At 56.8% G+C, this 22,472-nt stretch overlaps 2 protein-coding genes and 1 non-coding gene across 7 annotated transcripts; 1 reads left to right on the top strand and 2 right to left on the bottom strand.

Moving 5' to 3' along the window:
- Positions 1-4,599: 4,599 nt before the first annotated feature.
- On the top strand, positions 4,600-5,573 carry OST4 (oligosaccharyltransferase complex subunit 4, non-catalytic). The gene is made up of 3 exons (XM_062209123.1): positions 4,600-4,707; positions 4,812-4,950; positions 5,335-5,573. The coding sequence occupies exon 2, from the start codon at positions 4,813-4,815 to the stop codon at positions 4,924-4,926; it is 114 nt and encodes a 37-aa protein (XP_062065107.1). The 5' UTR covers positions 4,600-4,707; position 4,812; the 3' UTR covers positions 4,927-4,950; positions 5,335-5,573.
- Positions 5,574-5,623: 50 nt separating this feature from the next.
- On the bottom strand, positions 5,624-21,872 carry AGBL5 (AGBL carboxypeptidase 5). Of its 5 annotated transcripts, none has more exons than XM_062209118.1 (15): positions 21,845-21,872; positions 20,259-20,519; positions 19,924-20,095; positions 19,504-19,667; positions 18,805-18,982; positions 18,374-18,552; positions 17,522-17,978; positions 16,932-17,101; positions 16,461-16,596; positions 15,655-15,857; positions 14,860-15,074; positions 8,400-8,555; positions 7,193-7,302; positions 6,255-6,382; positions 5,624-5,912 (listed from the first exon to the last, which is right to left on the bottom strand). In XM_062209118.1, exons 2-15 carry the CDS (start codon positions 20,471-20,473, stop codon positions 5,744-5,746), a joined length of 2,652 nt encoding a protein of 883 aa, XP_062065102.1. In that variant the 5' UTR covers positions 20,474-20,519; positions 21,845-21,872; the 3' UTR covers positions 5,624-5,743. The 5 variants fall into 5 exon arrangements, with proteins under 5 accessions (XP_062065102.1, XP_062065103.1, XP_062065101.1 ...); XM_062209119.1 differs by lacking the exons at positions 6,255-6,382; positions 21,845-21,872 and adding exons at positions 6,851-6,897; positions 21,474-21,593; XM_062209117.1 differs by lacking the exon at positions 21,845-21,872 and adding an exon at positions 21,474-21,593.
- A 511-nt stretch (positions 21,873-22,383) lies between these two features.
- TRNAY-GUA (transfer RNA tyrosine (anticodon GUA)) lies at positions 22,384-22,472 on the bottom strand. Its single transcript is given in 2 exon segments — positions 22,384-22,419; positions 22,436-22,472. It is a non-coding gene; the product is annotated as a tRNA-Tyr (tRNA).

The following is a 22,472-nucleotide window of genomic DNA, read 5'->3' as shown; positions in this document are numbered from 1 at the left end:
AGCAAGTCAATGGTCGCGGTGAGATTAGACTCCAAGCACCTCGGTCAGTGACTGGGGAGAAAGAAGGAGAGCGGAGAGGGCTCCTGGGCCAGGGAGAGGAAGAAAAAGGCAGGCAGGAAAGGCAGCGAAGCCGGCAGAGGGAGAAAGGGACCTGGAGACAGAGCTGTCTCTGTCAAGCAATGGAGGGGCCAGGCAGGAGGAGGAAGAATGTCTTCCTTAAAGAGCCACACGAATAACGGGCCCAGGCTGGTCTCGGTGAAGGGCAGACCCTACCCCCAGGTGTAAAGATTGGGACCTGTGTGTGCAGTGCCAAAGGAACTCACTCCCCGGCTGGAGGCAAACCTGAGCGCCGCTGTGAGAAGGCAAGAACGTGGCCACTGTGCCACGGGCACTCTCAGCGTGGTGTCCCAGACCGGGCTCTCCTGTCGTGGGTGTGCTCTGGGAGAGAGACGCCAGGGCAGTAGACAGCAAGGAGACAGGAGAATGCTCTGCGCCCGGCCCCGGGGATGGCCGCAGGTGGCGAAGGGCCCCGCCCACGAAAGAGCAACTGAGGCTGCGCGAAACAGGTCACCGCCCTGAGACCCAACCACCACAGGGCAGGGTGGGCCGAGGGCCGATGGGGTCTGGCTAAGAGGAGGGAAGGCAGCTGGCACAGCCTGAACAGTGGGGGAGAACTGAAGAACGGAGACGAGGGGAGACGAGGGGAGACGAGGGGAGACGAGGGGAGGGGAAGGGGCTCAGCCGTCCCAGGCTTGAGAGGATTGAGTGAGTTAATTCCCATAAGCCACCTGTGAACAGTGCCTGGCTCGTAGTATATGCTCAATAAACACGGGCTCTGTGTGAGGAGAGGGGGACAGACTCGGAGTCAGATTGTGGGTAGATGAGGGAGGGTCTCCGGCGGCGGTGACAAGTTTTCAGGTAGAAGAGGTTGTCACACAGGAAGAAGGTGCTGTCACTGGGGGAGAAGGGGGCCTACTGGAGCGCAAGGAGTCACCCAGCTGTTGTCAGAACCTTGCTCAACTCCCAGGATGCCACTGGGAGTCTGATATCTGAGGTCCCTTCCAAATTCTAAACCACAAAGTGGTACAGCCGTGGGCTCTGGTGGGACAGGGACCGTGGCTAGGAAGGGAAAGTCATGACGACTGGTGACTGCCGAGGCACTGAGGGGCCAGAGGGAAGCAGTCACTAGAGATGACTCCAGGGCTCGAGCCAGAAGGGGGGGATGGCACGAAGCAGAGCAGGTTTGGAGGAAAGAGAGGGACCTTAGTTTAGGCATCCTGAATTGAAGCTGAGAGCAACCGTGCAGGAGACGGTGTGAAACGTGCGCCGTGGTCCCCGGGGACCCTTTGCGGGGCAGGCGTTGGAAGCCGTGAGAATGGATGCCACCAAATCTTCAGTGGGACTCTGGCTGGCCTGCCTCGGAGGTCTATGGCCCAGGACAGGGCCTTGACGGCTGGGAGAAGGGCTGGTAACAGACAGGGTGGTGACGGTCAATGCTGGAGCGGACATCTGTGATGACCCGTGCGGATCAGCACGCGGTGGGGACCTGGCTCCAGGAGAGCTGTCAGGGGCCGCCTGCAGCTTGGGCCCTGGTCTCGGCCTCAGCAGCTGGCCGACTTCCCCTGCAGATGGTCCTGGCTGCCACTCGGAGTTCTTTCTTCCTCTCCTCCCCCTGCAGGGGCCTCCGGTGACCTGAAAAGTCACTCTAGTCATCTTGTCACTGCCCGATCTCACCCATTCCATTTCCCCGTCTCCTGGAGATGAAACATTTCTTGTACAAGTGCAGTCCAAATGTTTGTTGGCTTTGAAATCCAGTTGCAGTAGGTTTCATCTCATTGTCTTGTGATCAGGAGCTAAGCCCTAGGAGCTGAGATGAACGTTTCTGAGATCTCCAGTATGGCTGCAGCTTTGGGTTCGCTGGGACCATCGGCCCCTTACGGTGAGCACGCAGGCTGTGCAGGAGACAGGTTACGGGGTGCAGGGCATGGGGGTGGGGGTGGTGGCAGGCACCTGCGTGATGGCAATGCTCTCGTCAGGCAGCCACAAAGTTCCGAAGCGACTGGTAAGAGTTCTCAACACCAAAAAAGACTAAGTCCCTGGGGTGGGGCACTAGGACAAGATCTAGTTAATAACTTCTCCGGGATGGGGGATTTCCAAGGATCTAGTGCCAGGGGAAATCTTGGCCATACTCGGCAACCGACTCATTCATTCAGTCGTCACTGCCTGCGTGGTGAGCTCATGTTCCCAGGGCCACACCAGCCACGGGGGCAGCAGCAATAGGAGCATTTTCTGCCTGACACTCGCCGTTGGAGTGCGGAATATTGGGAGGAAGGCGGGAGGAATCATGGCTTGAGCCTCGGGTCATGCCAAGCCAGATGGGGATGCAAGCTTGTGGGGAGTTCTTGGCAAAGTTCACTCCTCCCCACATGGATACACTGGCCTTTTCCTGCCAACTCTGACTCCAGGTGTAAGACTTAGGAGTCCTCCTCCCTGGGTTTGGGGTCCAGTTCCCCTCCCCCCAGGTCTTGTTGCTTCCTCACGCCTAATCCTAGCCTCATGGGCTTTTCTTGAAAATGGCACAGCAATCTGAGATTAAGTCCCGCAATGCCCTGCTTGCAGCCCTCGCTCACCCGCCCCAGTCTTCCCGGGGTGAGGCTTTGCCTGTCTCACTTCCCACATACTTTTCCGTCCAAGCTTTTTTCAAGCATTGTCAGTTCTTAGCTGAGTCTAGCTGACTCCCAGAAACCATTTTTATTTCAGTTCTTCCAGGCACAAGGCCAAATGACCCACGCACGGCTGATAAGGAGTCGCTGACCTAGGCACAGGAAGTTCCGGGAGGTGCAGGACATTTCTGGGTGCTCCCAAAGCAAACGCTCTCCCTCTTGTCCTTGACCCTAGGACAACCTATTGGGTCTGTTTTTGACTGGAACGTGGGGTAGAGGCAGGAGGAGTAAGTGACACCGTCTTTAACCAGCTGTAGGACCTATCTTCTGATATAAAATAATCTTGAAGTCCCCCTTGGGCTCTGATGGTCTACGGTACCACGCACCTGGCTTGGTTGGTTGTAGGACACCTGGAAATGGAAGCACCTCCAAGGGTTTCTGTCATGTCATATGCAGTCTAGTACCTTCCAGGATCAACCTAGAGGTAGAGTTTGTTTAAAAAAGGGAGGCCTGGTTCTGAGTCACCAGTAGACCCCGGGCGTCTGGCGGGACCCGGGGCTGCCTCACGTTTCTGGGAGACATCAAGTATGATGAGCAGTCCTCCAAGATCGAGCCCCTCTCTCCAGAGCAGCTCAGTGAGGTCGGCGCATGTCCAGGGCTTCACCAGCTGGAGGTGGAGGGGATGTGGGCTTGGGAGTCCAAACACGAGATTTCTGGGAAATGTTGGGTGGGGGCTGGGAGGTGAGGTGGGGGTTGGGCAGGAGAACCTCAGACTACAAAGGCGTGGATTGAGTTTAGGACCTACTGGACTGGAACAAGGGGGATGGGGGAGGTGCACAAACTGCTGAGGGTCCAGGGCCAGGAAAGCCCGCTTGGGCTGGTACAGCCTGCTCACCAGCTCCACAGACAGCAAGTCGCCCCTGTCCCAGCGGTTCTAGCCCCTCTAGCAGCTCCTGTAGAGTTTTCTTTGGCTCGGGGGAAACCAAGGCCTCCCCTGAGTCCTAGCCCCTCCACCGCAAAGCAACTGGCTTGCATTACCCCTGACAGCTCCAGAGCAGCAGCCCCCCCCCCCCCAGCCTGGCTCTGTGCCGTGCCCTTTTATGGTGAAGCTGGGAGAGAGGAGAGGGGGGAGAAGATCCTGGCCGGGCAGAGGGCTGCGAAGCTCCAGGCCGCGTCTCCCCTAGGTGGGGACCCTCCAGCGTCCACCCGCAGCCACCTCGTCGTCTTCCGCCGGGAACCAGTGACCCCTGCCCCTCCCTCACATCCGGGGGGGGGGTGATTTCCCACTTGGCCCCAGTCCCATGGTTTGGGTTGCGATTCCCGGAGGGTCCGCCCCATTTCCGACGCCCACCTCCAGGGATGCGGAGGAGGGAGGGAGCCCGGGTAAGACAGGCACTGCTCAGATCACGGGCAGGACCCTCCTGCTTGGTCGGAGGTGGGTCCGAAAAGCCTTAGTCTGGCGGCGGGGAGAGGGACACCCACAGCCCTAGCCCTGTCCCTGCTCTGCACCGCCTCCCACTCCCGTCCCCGCCTCCCGATACAGGGAGAGGACAGCGAGGCCAGGACCCAAAGGAAACACCTGGTGGGCCGGCCTGGGAAGCGAAGGGTGGGCAGCAGTACTGGGGGCCGAGGCAGGAAGGGGGGGGTCGAAGCCCGCAGGCCAGGCCGAGTCCCCCGCCCGCCCCGAAGCCGCACCCTCGCCCAGGTCCACTCCTTGGCTCGGAGTTGGCAGCCACCGCAGCTCCGCTCGGCGCGCCCCAGGCCCGCCAGCTGCGGCCAGCTGCGCGGCTCCCTGCCCCAGGCGCGCGCCCGCGGCCCCGCCCCACCCCCTACGGCGGGGCGTCCACCGCGGCCCCGCCCGAGACCCCGCCCCTCGCGCGCGCGCGGGAGCAGGCGAGACGGCGGGGCTAGAGAGGCCGCCCCGACAGCGCCGCGCGGCCGGAAGTGGCGTGCTTGGCCGGGGCTGGCACGACGAAGTTCCGGTCCGGGTCTCCTACCTCTGTGCTGTGTGGAGGCGGCGTAGGGTCCGAGGCGGGCGGGGCAGGTGAGCGGCTCGCAGGCGCCGTCCTCCGGGCCAGCCCCGCGGTGGCGGGGCCGTGGGGGCGAGAGGGGCGCCGGCGCGAAGCTCATCCCCCCTCTTGCCCGCAGGATGATCACGGACGTGCAGCTCGCCATCTTCGCCAACATGCTGGGCGTGTCGCTCTTCCTGCTTGTCGTCCTCTACCACTACGTGGCCGTCAACAACCCCAAGAAGCAAGAATGAGAGTGGCGCTTTCTCCGCCCTCAGGTAGTGGTCCGGGGCCGGAGAGCTGGGTGGCGAGGCCGCGCCCAGGGCCTGCGGGGTTCGAGACTCGCGGTCAGAGCGCGTCGGGCCGAGCGGGAGGCAGTGCAGAGCTGGGCCCCCCCGCCAGCTGCTCCCCGGGGGAACCGGGGTGGGGGCCGGGAGGCACTGGGGGCGCCTCCCCGCGGTTTCGTTTGTGGCCCCAGGCTCCCGTAGGCCGACTGCGCCTGGAGCGGGCCCGGGAGGCGGACTGAGGCCTCCCGCGCCGCGGGGCCACGGCCTGGCTATGGAGAGCAGGACGGGGGCAGGGTCGGGGAAGTGACTCCGGAGGATGCCCAGAGGAGAGCTGCGGCGTCTTCCTTACCTCAAGTCTTTCCCCCTCTTTTCTAGGGCTCCAGGACATAGTCTGAGGCCAGATGGAGGGTGTGAGGGGCCTCCACACTTCATCCCTCTGCCCATCACAACACGCAAAGCAACTACACCTGGAGTTTTCCAAACAACTTTTATTTCCTCAAAGTCTTCCTTAACCCTATGGAACAAGAAGCTGCCACTGACTAGGGCCCAGTGTTAGGGGCTGCTTTCCCCCCCACTTCTCCCCAGTGCCCCTCCAATATAAAAATATAGTTATATTTTTTTGTGGTCCCAAACTCTTGTGCCGTGGAGGGAGGGGAAGGGTGGCAGGTCCCTAATGTGTCCTGTCCGGGACGTCCAGCCGCCACGTGGAGTCCGCAGCTGAGGGGAAGACTAGCACGTTCCCTTCTCACTGGGGTCCGCACCAGGAGCTGCACCCTGGCCACTGTCAGACCCGGGGAGAGACAGTGAGTGGAGGGGGTGCAGGAGCAAAACAAACCTCAGGTTGGCCCAAGGGACCCCCGCTGTGACAGATCCTGGCCGGGGAGTCAGAGAGGCTACAGGAAATAGAAAAGGCAGGGGCAGAGCGGGGCCGTGGGGGCCTGGCCTGAGGCAGCCTGCAACAACAGAGAAGAGAGAGGAGTCAGGGCTGTGAGAACTCTGCCTCTCTTCTGGTCTGTGAGTGGGGGGCTGGGAGGTGAAGGAGGTGGAGAGGTGATACGGGGTGAGCACGGGCAGGTCGATGGCCGCACAATGGTCTGCGGCTAGAACCAGCCGGCTTCTAGGCCTGAGGCCCTAACCAGAAGTTGGTGGCCTGTCCTTTGGTGTGAAGGCCTTAATAAAAGGCATTTAGTCTTCAGGGGTCAAATGGAGTAGGAAAGAGAAAATTATCCCACAGAAATGGGAATGTGGGGTAGAAGAAACGAGGGATGGGGCGGGGGATTGGACCTGGTGCTCACCCTGGTGTAGCAGAGCGGGGTTCCGGCTCACTGCTCTCCCTGGTCCGGGGTGCAGGGGATGTGGGGCCTGAAGAGCCTCTCATCCCTCTGCGAGGCGGCGGTGAGCCCCGGGCCAGCCCGGGCCCAGCCTGTGTGGACAGGGGTAGGCTAAGAGGCTGGATTCTTTCAGGAGCTTTTTTGCTCCAAGGTTTGCTTCTAGAGTTTCCATGAGTAAGAGTGTAGTATAAGGGTAACCAGAGGTCCTAGGACCTTGAATTCCTCGGTACTGTCCCTGGTTGAGATGGAGAGGCAGGGTAACAGCCAGAGAATTTCTGGATTCAGTCCTCAACTACGCATTCAAAGTCTTTCATAACTAGGCAAAAGGAACCAGCATTTATTTAGCCTCCACAGCTGTCCCATGGCCAAGGTCTGGCTGAATAAAGCAGCGCTGTGTAGGAAGATGGGGGAGCACCTACTCCTTCGCCCCTGCCAGAGCCTAGGCTTCCCCCTCGAGTCCGCTGCTGCCTACACTCAACCTTAGCTGACCTGGCACGGGTCTGAACGGAATCGGGATTGGTGGCAGGGCTGTTCCTAGGAGCAGCAACCAGATGTGTTACCTGGGGAATCCGGGACCCCTCCTGGCGGAAACTCTCCTTGGACAGGTCTGGGCAGAAAAAGAGGAGAAGCTAAGGGCAGGCCGGGCAGGGAGCCAAAGCTAGTAGCCTGAGGTTCGGGTGTATCTGGCAGGGGCATGGGTTGGAAGCAAGCAAGACATCTGGCTGATGGGCGTGGGGTGGGACACCGGGCAGACAGGCACGCAGACACCGGGGCAGCTGCTAGGGCTGGGGTGGAGGCTGGAAAGCAGTGCTGAGCATTCGCCCTCCCGCTGCCCAGAGGACCAGTGCCCCGCTAGGTTCTGTCGGAGTTGCCAGGCTGCGGGCCGGGGAAGACTCAGTTACCTGCAGTCGGGTCCTGATGCAGGGGATCCGAGCTCCAGCCCCTAGCAGACCTTTCCCAATCACCATGACAGCCTCTGGCTTGTCCCCCGAGGATAAGAGTGAGCTGTTCCCTAGAGAATACAGGAAACTGGTTATCAGGGTAGGGGCCATGGAAAAGAGGGGAGAACTTCCTTTGGGTCAGGATCGCTCAACCTTGGGACTATCTCGACACTCTGGGTTTCGGAACTCTTAGCCATAGGGAGCCATCCTAGCAATCTAAGATGTTTAGCATCCCTAGACTCTAACCACTCTGATGCTTCCTCCCCTGCCCCCTGTACTAACCAAAAGTATCCCCAGACATCACCAAATGTCCACTAGGAGATAAAATTGCTCTTGAGTGAGGCTCTATTGGGTCAGGTCCATGGGGTAACAGTAGTAGCCTGGGGCAGAGTTAGAACCCACCTAAGCTTAACTACCTGGTAAAATGCATAGACCTTAGGGCTTGCTCCAGTCACATGATGAAGCATTTAAGGATCAAGTCAGCTCTACCCAGGCCTGGTGGATTGAGTGCTATCCTTTGAGGAGAGGTAGCAGGTTGGGAGTAGCTGTGAGAGGGAGGGAAAGGGTGGCAGGTCCCTAATGTGTCCTAGAAGATGTTAGACTGGAGTCTTAGGAACCATTCCTGTGCAGTTCTTCACACAGCTGGGTCTGTAACTTAGAAGTAGACACTTGGGTTCTGTGTGGGTGATACGGTTACATCTTCAGTGAGGACAGATGAAAGGTCTGTGGGTTTTTTCATTCTCCAGTTGTATCTAATGTTGCCCAGCCCCTGAAGTCAAGGCACTTGGGTAAGTAACACTTTGCAGGCAGAAAAGTCCTCAGGATCTTCAGCTAAAAGTGAGGATTAAATGAGACAAAGTGCATACAGCAGTGCCTAGCATATGGTAAACGCTCAAAAAATGTTAACTTTTTTTTATTTTACAAAGACATTCTTTAAATTCCAGCTCTCTCTACAAAGGCACAGGTGTTGGGGGTTTAGGATACCAGTAAGTAACCAATGTCCCTGGTCTAAAGGAGCATTGCATCAAGTTGAGAAGGAGCTCCAGAGCGGGTGGCAGCGTGGCTGACAGCATTTGCTCAGGCCTGGTCAGGAGCCTGGCCTAAGCCCTGGGTGGTGGAGAAGGGAGGAAGTTGGCCAACCCAGGTTTCAGGGGCAATGGGTACAGACCTGATACGCTGAGTGAACTGGGCAGTAGGCAGGAGCCCAGATTGCGTGAGGATGCTGGGCCGGAACTGGCAGGAGTTGGGGATGGGGCCAAGCTACTAGCAGTGGGGCGATGGTTCAGTGGCTGTTGCCGCCTCCTCCTGTCCTGGCTTCTGGGCTCTGAGTGGGAGAGATAAACAGAGAAAAGGGAAAATAAGTGCAGCACCATGAGATGGACCTGGCTCCCCCTGGTTAGAAGCCTGTTTCCAAGCGCGGCACCACTTTAACACTGGGTCTAAGTGCTCCTTTTCCAGCCCCCTGATTGTCGGTGTTCCCTGTTATTCTGTCCCCCAGTCTCTCTCTAGCCCTTTTCTCCTGAAATCCAGCTCTAATTGTCCACTGGACGTTTCTACCAGGGAACTTGCTATGACCAGAACAAAACTCTGTCTTTCCCTGCCTGCCTTTCATTTTCCCTATCTTGGTGAGCAACCTACCTGCTAGAAGCCTGGTTTCATCTGTCTTTTTTTCTTCCCTTATATTGTGTTTGATCAGTTGACCATTCTGCCTCTGCATCTGTCTGAGTTCTTCCTTTAATCTCTCTCTTTTTAAAAAAAAAAAAATTTTTTTTATTTGAGAGGTAGAGTTACAGTGAGAGGGAGAGACAGAAAGGTCTTCCATCCGCTGGTTCACTCCCCTAATGGCCACAATGGCCAGAGCTGTGCCAATCAGGAGCCAGGAGCTTCTTCCCAGTCTCCCACATGGGTGCAGGGGACCAAGGACTTGGGCCATCCTCCACTGCTTTCCCAGGCCACAGCAGAGAGCTGGATCAGAAGAGGAGCAGCCAGGACTAGAACTGGTGCCCATATGGGATGACGGCACTTCAGGTGGAGGATTAACCTACTGCGCTGGCCCCCCTTTAATCTCTCACCACTGACAGTTATTTGGAAAAAAAAAAATTTCCCTAGTGGTCTCCCTAGCCTGAATCTCTTCTCTTACCATCCATCCTTCACATAGGTGCCAGAAATTACTCTAAAACACAGGTCTGATCAGAAATCACTGTGGTTCCCATCTACACAGCCTCGGTAGGATGTTGGTTCTTCACACCCCTGCTATGGCCCCTCAGGGCTACCAGCTGTGTGGTTCCTGTTCCCTTTTCTTGACTATCTTTCATGGGCCATCTCAGATGTTACCTCTGTGAGGCCTTCTTGACCATGCCAGGTAGTTAAATTATCCTCTCATTACTTTGTCTTGTTCACAAGCTCAGAGTTGTTCATAGATTCATGACCTGAGTTAAAGGCAAATGGTTATGCCCTTTGTGGCAGCTCTCTCTGGCCCACTCCTTGTGGCTGAAGTGTGGGATCCCAGTGGGGCAGAAGGTGAATGCATGGGGTAGAGAGGCTGCAGGCTTGGCAGGTCCTCATCACAGAAAGACCCCAGGTACCTGATGCTCTCAAACTGAATGTGCTGTTAACTCACACAGAAACGAATTTAGTGGAGGTGCCAGCATGCCAGCTGACTCCTAACAAAGCAACACGTTAGACAGGAAGGGCTTTAGAAAGTAGGCAATTGCGGAGGAGGGGGTGGCGTTGTGGCTTAGCAGGTTAAGCCGCCACTTGCAATGCTGGGGACCGGTCTGAGTCCTGGCTGCTCCATTTCCCAACCCAACTCCCTGCTAATGTGCCTGGGAAAGCAGTGGAAAATGGCCCCAACTGCTTGGGCCCCTGCACACAATGTGGGAGACTTGGAAGAAGCTCCTGGCTTCAGCTCGGTGCAGCTCCAGCCCTCTGCAGCCATTTGTGGAGTGAACCAGTAGATGAAAGACCTCTCTAACTTTCAAACAAATAAATAAATGTTACCCAAAAAAGTAAAGAAAGTAGGCAACGATAACGTCTTTCCTGATACACTGGACTGTATTAGGCAGTAACGAATTCTGAAAGGGCCCCAGCTAAGACAGGGAGAGATCTTAGGACACAAACCTACGGTACCGATGAGGGGTTGTGCTGAAACACTGTACCAACCAGTGCCTACACGGTCAAGAGTCAGAAACCACCAGACTAAGGAGCTATTGAAAATATGGCAACAGGACAGGCTGAGAGAGCCATAGTTGTGTTCAAAAATCTGAAACATTAGCTGTCAGCAATGTCTCAGAGACACTGGGCCCAAACTTGGCCAAATCTGTGACAAACATGTCAAGATGATGCCCGGGTGACTGCAAAGTAGGCAGAAAAAACGATAGAGGAAATACGGCATATGTAGGTGATCTGGGAGATTTGTCCACACAGGCATGTGCGGGATGAGCCACACACACTCCTAGGAAGAAGGAAGAGAGAGCAAGGAAGTGTGTGAAAGCCTTTGACGTGTAAATACTAGGGAGAGTCTGAGTGACACTCAAGAGGGTAGAAAGCAAAACAGGCAAATGATGTCAAAAAAAGGTCAAAGCAAAATAGACGTAGGGATTGCGGGAAAGGCACGCAGACAATCCAGGAATCCTGCCCCTGATGAGAGTCCCAGGACAGGAGACAAGGACTGAGGAGTGCCGGGTCTGGAGAGGCAGGCACTGAGATGGCAGCTCCGTCATCACTTCCATGACTGTCTTAAGTCTACACCTGCCTGGGATCTGTGTGCACAGCCCAGTGTCTCCTGTCTGGGCTCTGGTACAATCCCGGCCACTTAGTCCCCATTGAGACAGGGAGTAAAGGGGGGAAGGTGGAACTCTGTTTCTTAGTTCTGAGCTGTGGGGAGAGTTTATGGTGGCGTATAAGAGGGATGTGTGTGATCAGCTCTGTGTCCAGAGGCTTCAAGGTTCTACTCAACAATAGGTTCCATTTTGGGAGTAGCAAGATGGAGGTTGGCTCAGACCAACCTCCCCTTGTATGAGTTGAATGGATGTTCTAAGGCCTCACAATTTGATGGAGCAGTTACTTGTAGCTAGGTCCTGCATCACCCTCCAGAATTTGGAAATGTCCCTCTATGCAGCATCCCAGATCTCACTGAATTCCCATGAAGATCACAGACTTGACAAATCGCCCAACTGGATTTTGCTCCTAACTTTTCATCTTTTACTAACAGGCCAAGACACTGCAGAGGCCAGGAAAGAGTTCTAGGAACCTCAGGTTGAAGTAACAGAGCTGGGAAGGATGAGAATGGTGATGGTAGGGTGACCGCTAAAGGCCCTTGCTTTTATCCATAACCATCTTGTCTTTCATACCAGGATGCTGCTGGGTAGGCCGAAGGGCCAGGGAATAAGCTGCAGTTACTGAGTGAGCCTCCTGCTGGGATCCAAGGCCAGGACTAGAATGGAGCAAGTGAGGCACCTGCCTGACCCTGACAGCGAGCGCCTTCTTCGGTTGTGTGAACCCCTAGTCCTTGCCCTACTTTATCACTACGAAATTGGTAGAGGAGAAGGTAGTTTACCTGTCCCCCGGCAGGCACTTCTGGCTGTTTGCTTCACTTTGTACAGGATCTTTGCAGGCTTTTGACTTCCCTCACTCCATCCCCGCTTTAGCTATTCTCTAATAACCTCTTCTCTGCAGCAAGAGCAGCTGCTTGACTGCACCGTGTGCGCTGAGCCAGGGGGATGGGAACGTGACCATTTGGGAAAGTGGTACTCCGGGCATGTTTTTGCAGCAGGGAGAATGAGGTAGAGGAGATCCTGGCACTGAGGTCAGGAGGTGCTAGGAGCCAAGGCTTCGTCAAGGCCCTGCCAGCTTCCTGTCCCAAGAGCACTCCTGTTTGCTGCAAGCTGTCTACTCACTGACCTGAAATGTCATCCCCCAGGCTCTCTGCGGGTAGATCTGTCAGAGTAGTTCCTTAACTATCATCTCCTGGCTGGGCTGCCGGATCCTTTCTGAAACTCCTTGGCAGCCCCATCTCATGTTTTGTTCTGGCCAGTAAAGGACAGTCGTTAATTAAATGTATAGTGATAAAATTATTATACTTTAGTGGGAAATTTCTTCTAAATAAATTCACAAGAAAGAAGAAAATCCTTGTCAACCACAGGCTCAGTTGTGGGTTTGGAAAGTGTAGGTGGTTTGGGTTTACAGTTAAGATTTCCAAGATGTGGGGGTGTGTTCCTCCCAGCTTGGAAAACAAAGTGCTGGGAAGTACGAGGCAAAGAGCCACGCATGTGGACCAGGGAATGCTACAGGACAGCCCGACTGGGCAAGCACGTTCTCCCAAGGCTGGCTGAAGATGCCAAGTCCAAATGCCACAGTCTGCATCGGGGTCCCTGTCGCAAACCTGGGCTAGCTCCCCACTGTGCAATCCAACAGGGACTTTAAAAGGTGGAACAACAAAAGTCACGGCCCAGCCCATGTCCAGTGGAACGCAGGAGTCAAGATGCTTTCCTCTGCTTCCGTACTTTTCTGCCTACAGGGAAGCTCCATGTGGATAGCCATGACTTCTGCAAGTTTCTGAAACAGAGAACTCCACTTCTCTTCCAGCAGTGTCATTACTGTCACCGTAACTTTCTCCGTTGGCTTGTAGCCCGGAAGCCCTCTTGGTTCCTGTCTTCCCCATCACCGCATCCTGCCACTTGGTTTCTAACGCTTATGCTGGCCTCTCTTTCCAGACCCTGGTGGAGGCTGTGGTCCTCTACGGCCAGGCTCTCACCTCCCTTTCCCGTGCAGTATGTGCAGTTCGCAGGCAGCCCTGAATTTAGTGATGATTTTTAGAAAACACACAGCTGTTACCATATTTCTGCAGAAACTCGTAATCCTTACTTTTACTTCTCTTTACCTCTCTTCCCCTGATTGACCCTTTGTAGACCAGCAGGTTATACATGCTTTTGGCATCTCTATTCCTTTCTGGAATGTTTCTGTCAAACCTTCTATATTCTTCAAAACGACCTCTCACCGGGACATTCCTGGTTAATTACACTTGCATTTATCTGCCACAGTTGCCCTCCACGTCCCCTAGATGTTCATGATGTATGTGTGCTTTTGTGGTGTAGTCACAGTCCTGTCTCCCCTAATGAGTTTCAAGTCAGTACTCAGGGGCTACACGTATTTTCTATTAATTACCTGGGGAAATTACAGAGAAACAATACATGTTTTTCAAGAATACAATACAGCACTCTCCACTGGGAGGGAGGCGGAGAGGATGTTAGTGAAACACTGATTAGAAACTGCCTCAGGTTCTCCAGTGACGCCCTAGAAAGGCTCTTTCCTATTTCCCTTGGTACCCAGAGGAGAATTTATGATGCTGGTAGAAGAATTCCCAGAACAGAGAGACTGACCAAAAAGATAAAGGGGGAAAAAGAGAGGGAGAGAGAGAGAGAGAGAGAAAAGAAAGAAAAAGAGACAGACAGACTCTATCCAGATTTAACATGAAAACTCGGTATACTGGAGTGTGAAGAACACACATTTGAGTAACTCTGTCACTTAACAGCTGTGCAGTCTTGGACAAACCACCCTTAAACAGCCTTGGTCTCGGGAACACTACCGTAAGTCACTACTATTACTCTAATCCTCTCTTTCACACACAGTACATAAAAGGATCCTTTCTGATGAGGATAGAACCTCAAAGAATGGGGCTTGGAACATGAGCAGCGATGAGCAGGTTGACCGTTTTAGGAGTCAAAGCTGGCAGGGAGCACTGCTCTCTCCTGCAGAAGCACTCAGACCCTAGCGCACGCCTGCTCTGCGCGAACAGCATGGCTACGAGCTGAGACGCAGGGAAATGCTAAGATGGACGAGTGCGGCGGGAAGACCAGCAAACCCTTGGCTCCAGCTTACAAGCCTCCCTCCTCTGGCAAGGTTTCTGTAGCCCAGATGCTGAGCACGGTACTGACTTGGGGTCTAGTGTATTTCCAGAAGGACTCTCGCCCTCCCAACAACCCTGGTTACTCCCAGTTACTTTCTCTTCTTTTTCCCTAAAGGCCCATCTATTCCTGGTACTCACAAATGTCCGCCTGAGAACCTGCTGTACTCATCAGGTGGGGTCTCATCACGGGGTCCTCACGTGCAGTGCAGCAAGTGTGCCCACTGCCGGAAAGGGCCAGCTGGTACTTTGTAAGCCTGGAATACAAGCTGTCTGCAGTTCTGTTTGCCTCTGGAAGTTGGAATCCTCTGACACACTTTCCGAATCAGCTCTGAAGCCGGGAACAATTTCAGCTCACAGAGATCACGTACAGGACGACGGTGCTGCAGCCTGGATTCTGAGGATGTCCTCTTAGACTGTCCCCAAGAAGACAGACTGACCCCATCCGTGACGTGGCGACTCTGTGTGCAGCACTGCTTCGGCTAGTGTCTCCTCGGCAACGTCCCTGGCTCCCAGCACCCCACCTATGGCCACAGAGTGCCGCCCTGGAGTCATGCCGCAGGGAACACCAAGGTCGCAGGAGAGGTTGCAGATTCTGCTACAAACTAATTTTATTGATTGACCCCTTGGACCCAGTCCAAGTGTGTATCTTCAAGCTCTCACTTGCCCCAGCAATGGCCCAAACAACCGAACACCTGCTGCAGGGGCTCCCAGACTGGCTTACCTCTGACAGGGCCCAGCACCCGGTGGCTGACCTTCTGGGTGCTAGAGCCCAGGACTGGCAGCCCTGCAGGCCGGCTGCCATGGAAAGGAAAGCTGGGGGAGTTCTTCATCTGTGGAGAATTTTGTTGGCTGCTGCTGCTACCCCCAGCACTTGTGCCAGTGCTAAAACTTCGCGCCCGGCTCAGCGTGTTTTCAGAGCAGGAAACGGGCAGTCCACTGCAAGGAAGCAGACGCCAGTTAGGCCTGGGCCCGGGGAGGCTGGCACGGCATTCCTCAGGCCTCCTGCTTCATGAAGCTTTATCTCTGGGGTAAAGAAGGCATAGGGAGCTAATCCGAGGGAAGAGAGGGGTTCGTGTCCATGGATGAGGTCTCCTGCCTGAGGGCTTCTAGCTCGTCTCAGGATGTCCCTGAGCAGCTCTGTCTCCCAGGGAATTACCCTGACACTCGCTCTGGAACTCCAATTAGTCATTCACAGCCACAGGCAAGAGACCCGTGCCACTCTCGCCTCAGTTACATGCGGTTTGGTGTAGAGTTCTGGAGCGGGGAGTCCCCCAGCCTGATCCTTAGCCATGTCAGAAGCACACAGCGTCAGGTGGAAGGCAGTTCGCAAAGATGAACTGATCTTACTAATTCACTGATTTTACTAAACCCTGAAAATATTCCCCATGTGCTACTTTTCGGAGGGAAGGAGCTCAAGGCTCAAGGCTTAGAACTGGCTCTAGAGCTCTGCCCACGTACGTCCCTTTCCACCTCCTCCGCCTCCTCCCCCTCCTCCCTCCCAGCCTGCAGGTCTTACTTGTTACTTCTGGGTGGAGTCCGAGCACCTCTCCTCTTGCTGCCACCCACATTCACGGTGCTGCTTAGGCCTCGGCTGTTGCGCACGTGTTTTAGCATCCAGGCCCGTAGGTTAGTGAGGCTGCTGTGTTCTGACAGCACGATCCGGGGCCAGGGGTTGCATTCGGCCATGTCCAGGGCTGCAATGGCCATAGCACGTCCCACCTGTGGGGAGTCCAATTTGGCTCAGCATCTCGGCCCTCTAGTCCATGCTGCTGTGTTAAAGGGGGGCGGGGGGCATAGCACAGTAGAAGGGAAGGAGGCCAGGCCTACAATTTGCTCAGTAGGTACCCTAACTTGTGCCTCAGCTTTTTAGCTCAAGTGGGTTTAGAGCCTTTCCCTAAACCATTGTCCCCCTGGGGGTCTCATCCATTAGGAGCAGGGACAATGTGCTTTCTGGCGGGCGCCATGAGGGAGTTTTCCCAGCAGAAGCCTGAAGTTCTTTCTACTCCTTTTTTGTCCCAGGAAAACTGGAGTCTTCAGGATTGCTCCAGTGGGGGTACTTTTGAGCCCAGGCATGAACACACCCGGAAGAATGAGGAAGACCAACTCAGAGGCATAGACTGACGGCAGCGTGCTAGAGGATCCTCTGTGGCGTGGGCCAGAGCCACTGCCCGTTCACCTACAGCTCCGCCTCAGTCAGGCACGCTCCTGTCCGCTGAGGACACCACAGTGCTGAGCGTGGCCCCGGTGAAGAGGCAGGCAGCGGGGGTGGGGCCTTTCCCGAGGTTGAGGGCCCCCTCTCCCCCTCAGCCCACGTGTTCGTACCTGCTCAAACAGCTCCACAGTGTATCTGGAGGGGAAAGCCGGCGGGGGAGGGGGGCTGGCACGCCCGTTGTCATGGCAGGCAGCAGGGATGCTGTTTACTGAGCGTCCAGTGTTGTAGTTGCATTCAAGTGTGTAGCTAAGACACAGAGACTTTTATCAGTGTCCCGCCTGAACAGACGCCAGGACACACCGTGGGGGACAGGTTACGTGGTCTAAAGGCAACTGCTTGTGAAAACAATGAACACAAATAGAAAGTGCTCATGATCTCAGTAACTGACCTTGGCCATACACCATACACCATATACCCAGGGAGTCCCCAAAAAAGGCAGAGCCCCAGACTACAGACAGCAATGCTAACTGGAGGCTCTCTTGTGCGAAGGCGTGGATGGCCCCTGCCGCTCAAACACCTTGCCCTGGGCATTGTTTTCTTCAAGGAGGCTATTATCAAGGGTACCCCAGTGTCCACCCAACCTGTGGATTATCCCTGAGGCTTTGTAGATTGCAACACGGCCGCTTCCCTCTTTAGACTGGCCATCTCTTCGGTCTCGGGCATACATGTTCTTCTCTGAGAAATTGCAGCCCTGGAAGTCGAAATGGGCTGAGTTCAAGGAGATGAGCTTTGGATATAGCATGTTTTCCACCTGTTTGGGGAGAAAAAGGCAACTGAGAAAGAAAAAAGAAAAAGGGACAAGAGGCAAGGAGGAGATGGCAGGCATGGAGCCCTGCGACCCAACACAGCAGATCCCATCGCCACCACCGCAGTAACCAGCATTTCCTGAATTCTGACTGTGATGTTAATTCTAGGTGTTGGGAAGCAGCGGTTCTACCTCCTTTTAGGCTCTTAGCTTCTTCCCCCGAATAATGCAACATTTCTCCCTCCCAAGTTCCCAAACACTAGAAAAGACGGGTGCTGACAGCATGACCCTCACTCAAAGGTCATTAACGTAATGGCTGCAACATAAGGCTGTCTTGCCTTGGCCCAGGTAGTCTACACTGGCCTAACCCTTACCTCCTAACCTGCAGTGTCTCCCATACTCGCATAGCATTGCTGGGACTCCTACCTGGGTGCTCTCATCACTAAAGCTGTTTCCATACATGAAGCAGCCCCTTTTAGACGCGTGTCCATGCAGGTCCACATAGTAGGCAACGCCACTCTCTTTGGGGGGGATGGTGTTGGGGGCTGGCTCCTCCAGCTCAGTAGACGGTTGTGGCACAATCCACCCACTGTTGGCCTTCTGTTCCGCTGGCTCTGTCTGGGTCCAGGCCTCAGGGTTCTCCCCGTCAGAGGACTGCCCCAGGTGAGCCTCATTCTGGAGATTGTTGGCTTTCTCGAGGTCAGAGAGAGGGGCGTCGGCGGGGAGACGGGGACTGGGCTGGTGCTCAGGCGGACTCTGGGAGTTCAGACGAGAGTGCACGTGGTGGTAGAGGAGCACGGCTTTAGCCCCATAGATAGCCGGGTGCAGGATGGCATCAGGCTTCAGATACTGACGGTTCAGATTCACCCCACGTGAGTCCGTGCTGTGGGAACACAAGGACTGAGGCAGGGTCTAGAGAAGATCCCGTCTCCCGTGAAGGAGCCAAGAGAGCGATGACAGACTGGGAGACGGACTTCTCAAACGGGGGCTGACGCTGCCTCAGGAAAGAAAGAATTAAGCACACAGGCCTCCTCGCTCTGCTGCCGCGCCTACATGAAACCTAAGGTGAGCTCCCCGTGCCGACAGCCCTGCACTTCTCTGGGGTCTGCCCCTCCCCGGAAGTGCCACTGGATGTGATCACACCGTTCTCAGGGCACGGGAAGAGCAGGTGGGCTTGCCCTGGTGACAGTGCAAGAGGAACGGGAACGCAGGAGGCGGGAGGTGACAGTCCCCCGCAGAGAGCAGGGCACGAAGGGAACGGCAGGGGAGGCTACTTACCGGTAGTGGCCTCTGACCACACCATCAGGGTTCAACATAGGAATCAGCTTAAAGACAAAGAGGCGACGCAGGGTCTGGGCCCGGGGGTCGTCAGGTCGAAGGATGAAGTCCAGAAAGCCATTGAAGACGAAGCTAGATGGAGTCTCCCCAGGATGCACCCTGCTGCTTAAGAAGAAGATCTGGGGTGGAAAGGAGAACAGACATTGGTCAGTTCTTCCACAGGGCCACTGCGACAGAGAGGCGGACGGGAAGTGGGCGAGGCAGGAAAGCCACCAGAATTGCAGCCGGCTGAGTGGGCAAGTGGAGCGGGAACTGTCACCCCTGCCTCAGGCTGCAGGCGGAGGCTGTGTCCAGGACACCTAGGGACAACAGCTTTCCACTCCCAACAGTGCCTGCAGCCAAGGCACGACCCGGGTGGCGTTCCTGCTCACCTTCTTGCCTGTGAAACGGAACGGCCGGGGGGTGCTGGTATCAGGAAACAGCTGCTCCAGGCGTGGCTCTCGATCTTCTCGAAGCCCGTGGCAGGACGTGACTGTGAGCAGATCTACACGAAGTCCATCCAGGGAATAGCAAAGGAGCTCCCGGTGGTAATAGATGGTATCCAAGGGACTGCAGGGATAAAGACAATTAAGCCCGCAGAAGCCCCTGGAGGCCTGTCAAGAGGCGGGCCTTGTCATTGGCCCAGGATTTGTAAAATCTGGTCCTTCTCCCTAACCTCCGCGGCCATGATAGTCCCTCGTCGTGCTACACAGGGCCAGGGATCCGGGCGAGTTTGCACTGCCGGAATGCAGAGCCTAGGGCAGGGTGGACTCCCTGCTTTCCCCATTTGTGCTCCCTAGGATACATTACGTCACTGAGACAGAGTTGTCCTCTGTGGGCCCGGATGAAAAAGGAGGGCTGAGCAATGGCAGTGCTGGCTCAGTCTGGCTAATTGGTGGGAACGGGGCAGCAAGAGGCTTGAATTGGCAGGTGGAAGAGTGGAGTGTAGGTGGTAGTGTGGGGAGATCAAGGTCACACAGAAACGTTCCAAACAGAGAAACTGGGTTTAGAACCCTTAGGGCAAATTCCCAAAGTCGCAGTGGCGCTATCTGACGCAGGCTTGGGTATCCGGGTAAGAACGGGGTTGGCACCTGCTATGGGTATGATGGTTCTCTGGAAAGCGCTGGTCTAGTTGGTTCAGCAACTCCTGGCAGTCACTGTAGGAGAAGGGGTAGCAGAAGGCGAAGAAGGTGGTGGCCCCGCGGCCCTCCACGAAACGGTGAACAAAGGACAACACAAACTGTGTCTCTGTCATCTGTGGAGCAGAGGGGGAGAGCAAGGGCAGCACGCTGACGGTCTCGGAGCTGAGCTCCCACTGGGGCCTGCCTCGCACCCGCCCTCCACTTCCATCAAGCCCCTCGCTGGGCCAGCCCGAGGAGGGCTCATGACTCCAGCATGGGCTGGGGGGAAAGCCGACACCCACAGCTGGTGTGCACCAAGGGCCAACTCCCCTTCCTCCCCTCCCCGCTTCTCAGCACCCAGGTCCTGGCTGCCTCCTCACGCAGACTCACCTCAAAGGTCGGCCGGTCCCGGATGCGCTCCCAGCGTGGCCGGGTGGGCAGTGTGCGCACGAAGGGGGCCATGCCCTGGGAGTACAGCTTGCTTTGCTTGTTCATGTTCATGATGTTGATCTTGATGAGTTTCCCGGGGGTCCCTCCACGGACGCTGAAGTAGAACCATGACCTGCAGGCCGGCGCGGGAGACACAGGTCGTTACACAGGGGAGGACTGGAGACACGCTCCCCGTGAGAGCTGGAGCAAGCCCGGCCATGGAGGAGGAACTGGCAGTCACAGGGCTGACGCCGTGGAGCCGGCTTCCTCCTCCACCCCCACCTCTGCCCTCATACCTGTTTCCGTTCTCAAATTCCGTTTCAGCACAGTCTGGACGGGTCCACACGTTGAACTCGTAGTCAGGGGAAGAGGCGACGCTGCTGATGGAGGCGGAGGCCCCGCCTCCTACCCCTTCCCCGTCACTGGCCACAGAGTCCACCTTCTCCACATGAGCTAGGTTCCCTGAATCAAAGCGAGAACTGAACAGCAGTCCCCCACAGCGCAGCTCCATCGCGGGGCTGGGAGAGCATCCTCCTGCCCCACTGTGGCCCTGAGAGCTGGGAAGAACGAGGGTGGGGGGGGGAGGGAGAAGAAAACAAAAACAAGTTTTTGGGTATCTCCGGGTGGCTGCGAGCTGTTCTTAGGGAGACTCTCTCCCTCCTAGAAAACAGAAACGACCATCCGGCAAGGCCAGGAGAAAGCAGCACCAGCCACCACATTCAGTGACCCAAGGGACACCAGGGTCCCACACCTTGGTTGTTCCCAAGTCAAAGACCCGCTGGCTTCAACCTGTTGAGGGACACTAGGCTCGAACTGTCCCTGCAGTCCGAAGGTGAGAGAACCAGAGAGGCCAGAACACACATACACCCCGGCCGGCGACACGGAGCCGTCTGTAGAGACGGCCCCGCGGACCCGCTGCGGTTCTCCAGCGCAGAGCCAAGAACCCAGTGTCCTCACAGGTGTAGACCAAACTGCTGTTGCTCCCCTGAGCCCTGCAAGGCTGCTCCTGCCTTCTTGGTTCCTACCCTGTGCCTACTACGAAAGGAAACTACAAAAGCGTGGCCCCTGCCAGGCCAGCCAGAGCAAACCGGGCAGGTGCCACCTGCTCGCCCAGACTCCAGCTCAGTCCCTCCAGGGCACAGGGCTGGGCCCAACCCCTCAGGCCCAGCGGGCACGCAGCTCCGCACAAACGACACTGGTGGCTGAGGGTGAGTGATGGGTGTCCTCAGCACCCCCAGAAACGCTGGGCTGAGTCCCGCCTGGGGGCAAGGGGACTGGCTCTCCACCCCCGACTCCGAGGACCCGCACACTGCCCGGGCTTGCTCTGCGCCGGGTGGGTCTGGGGGCACGGGAGGGGTCGAGACAGACTCGTCCCGGAGGGGCGGGGAGGCAGGGCGCGGGGCAGAGGGGAGCCGGGGGCGCGGAGGGCAGGGGTCGCGGCGTCCCCCGGGCTCGGGCCGAGGGGGCAGCGAGGAGGGGGCGGGGCCCGCAGCCCGCGCGGAGCCCCTCACCTCTCTCCGGGCCGCCGATCCCGCTCCCTCTCCCGCTAGCGAGGCGGCACCTCGGGCCCCGGCACCCGGGCCCTCCACCCAGGACCCAAACAAAACCCGAGCGCCGCGGTGCCGGGACCCCGCTCTGCCCGGAAACAAGAAGTCTCTCGCCGATTGGCCGCCACGGCAGCTGGCTACCCGCCCAGTAAGGCTCGCTGCCATTGGCCGGCCCGCGGGGCGCCTCGCGCGGGCGTGGGTACCTGAGCCGGTGCCGTTGGGGGCCCCGGGGGCCCGGCCGGAGGACGGTTCCGGCTGCGACGTCCCGGAGGTCGGTTAACGACCCGGCCCTCGTCGGGCGGGACAGAGCGGCCGGGCGAGGACCCGAGACGCACCTGCGACATAAAAGGACAGTGCCCACCGACTCCTGGGCGCCTCGCTGAACTGCACAATAAAACCACAGCCCGCTTTGGCGGGGCTCGGTCTCGCAGTTCCGTGTTCATTAACGTGATGCGGACGCAAAAAGGCAAGTGGAGGATGCGGGCATCGATCCCGCTACCTCTCGCATGCTAAGCGAGCGCTCTACCATTTGAGCTAATCCCCCGGCTGGTGCTAGCTGCCTTCTCTTTGCCTTATAGGTTGTTCCAGACTGCCCACTGCCCAATGAGTCCACGGTAAGTAAGGCAGCAATGTGGCGGAGTCCAGATGGGCAAGATTTTTTTTTACGCCAGGGGTATAATTTCACGGACGCAATAACAAGAGTGACCCGGAAGGGCGCGTTCACCTGCGCGTCCGGTACGCTGTACACCGCCTGGCGAGCGCACACGCGCCTCGCCACCCCGCAGCGGTGGTCACCGCGGCGTCCCAGCCCACCTCGGCAGCAGCCTTCCTCCCCGGAATAAAGGGGAGGCGCAGCTAAAAATAGAAGCCGAAGTCCTTCGAGCCGGAATCGAACCAGCGACCTAAGGATTGCCGCAGCCAGCCCACTACAGTCCTCCGCTCTACCAACTGAGCTATCGAAGG

This window comes from Lepus europaeus, chromosome 13, assembly GCF_033115175.1.
Source record: "Lepus europaeus isolate LE1 chromosome 13, mLepTim1.pri, whole genome shotgun sequence".
Taxonomy (NCBI): Eukaryota; Metazoa; Chordata; class Mammalia; order Lagomorpha; family Leporidae; genus Lepus; species Lepus europaeus.
The sequence above is the reverse complement of the archived record's forward strand: the minus strand, read 5'-3'. Positions and strand labels throughout refer to the sequence as shown.

What these genes read in the sequence shown, in the direction of transcription:
- AGBL5 (XM_062209118.1), bottom strand. Translation starts at nt 20,473, where the DNA reads ATGGAGCTGCGCTGTGGGGGACTGCTGTTCAGTTCTCGCTTTGATTCA. An exon ending in GGGACCGGCCGACCTTTGAG is followed by an intron (nt 19,668 to 19,923) that starts GTGAGTCTGCGT and finishes TCTGCTCCACAG; the next exon opens with ATGACAGAGACACAGTTTGT. An exon ending in CCCCGCTCTGCTACACCAGG is followed by an intron (nt 5,913 to 6,254) that starts GTGAGCACCAGG and finishes CTGTTGTTGCAG; the next exon opens with GCTGCCTCAGGCCAGGCCCC.
- OST4 (XM_062209123.1), top strand. Translation starts at nt 4,813, where the DNA reads ATGATCACGGACGTGCAGCTCGCCATCTTCGCCAACATGCTGGGCGTG.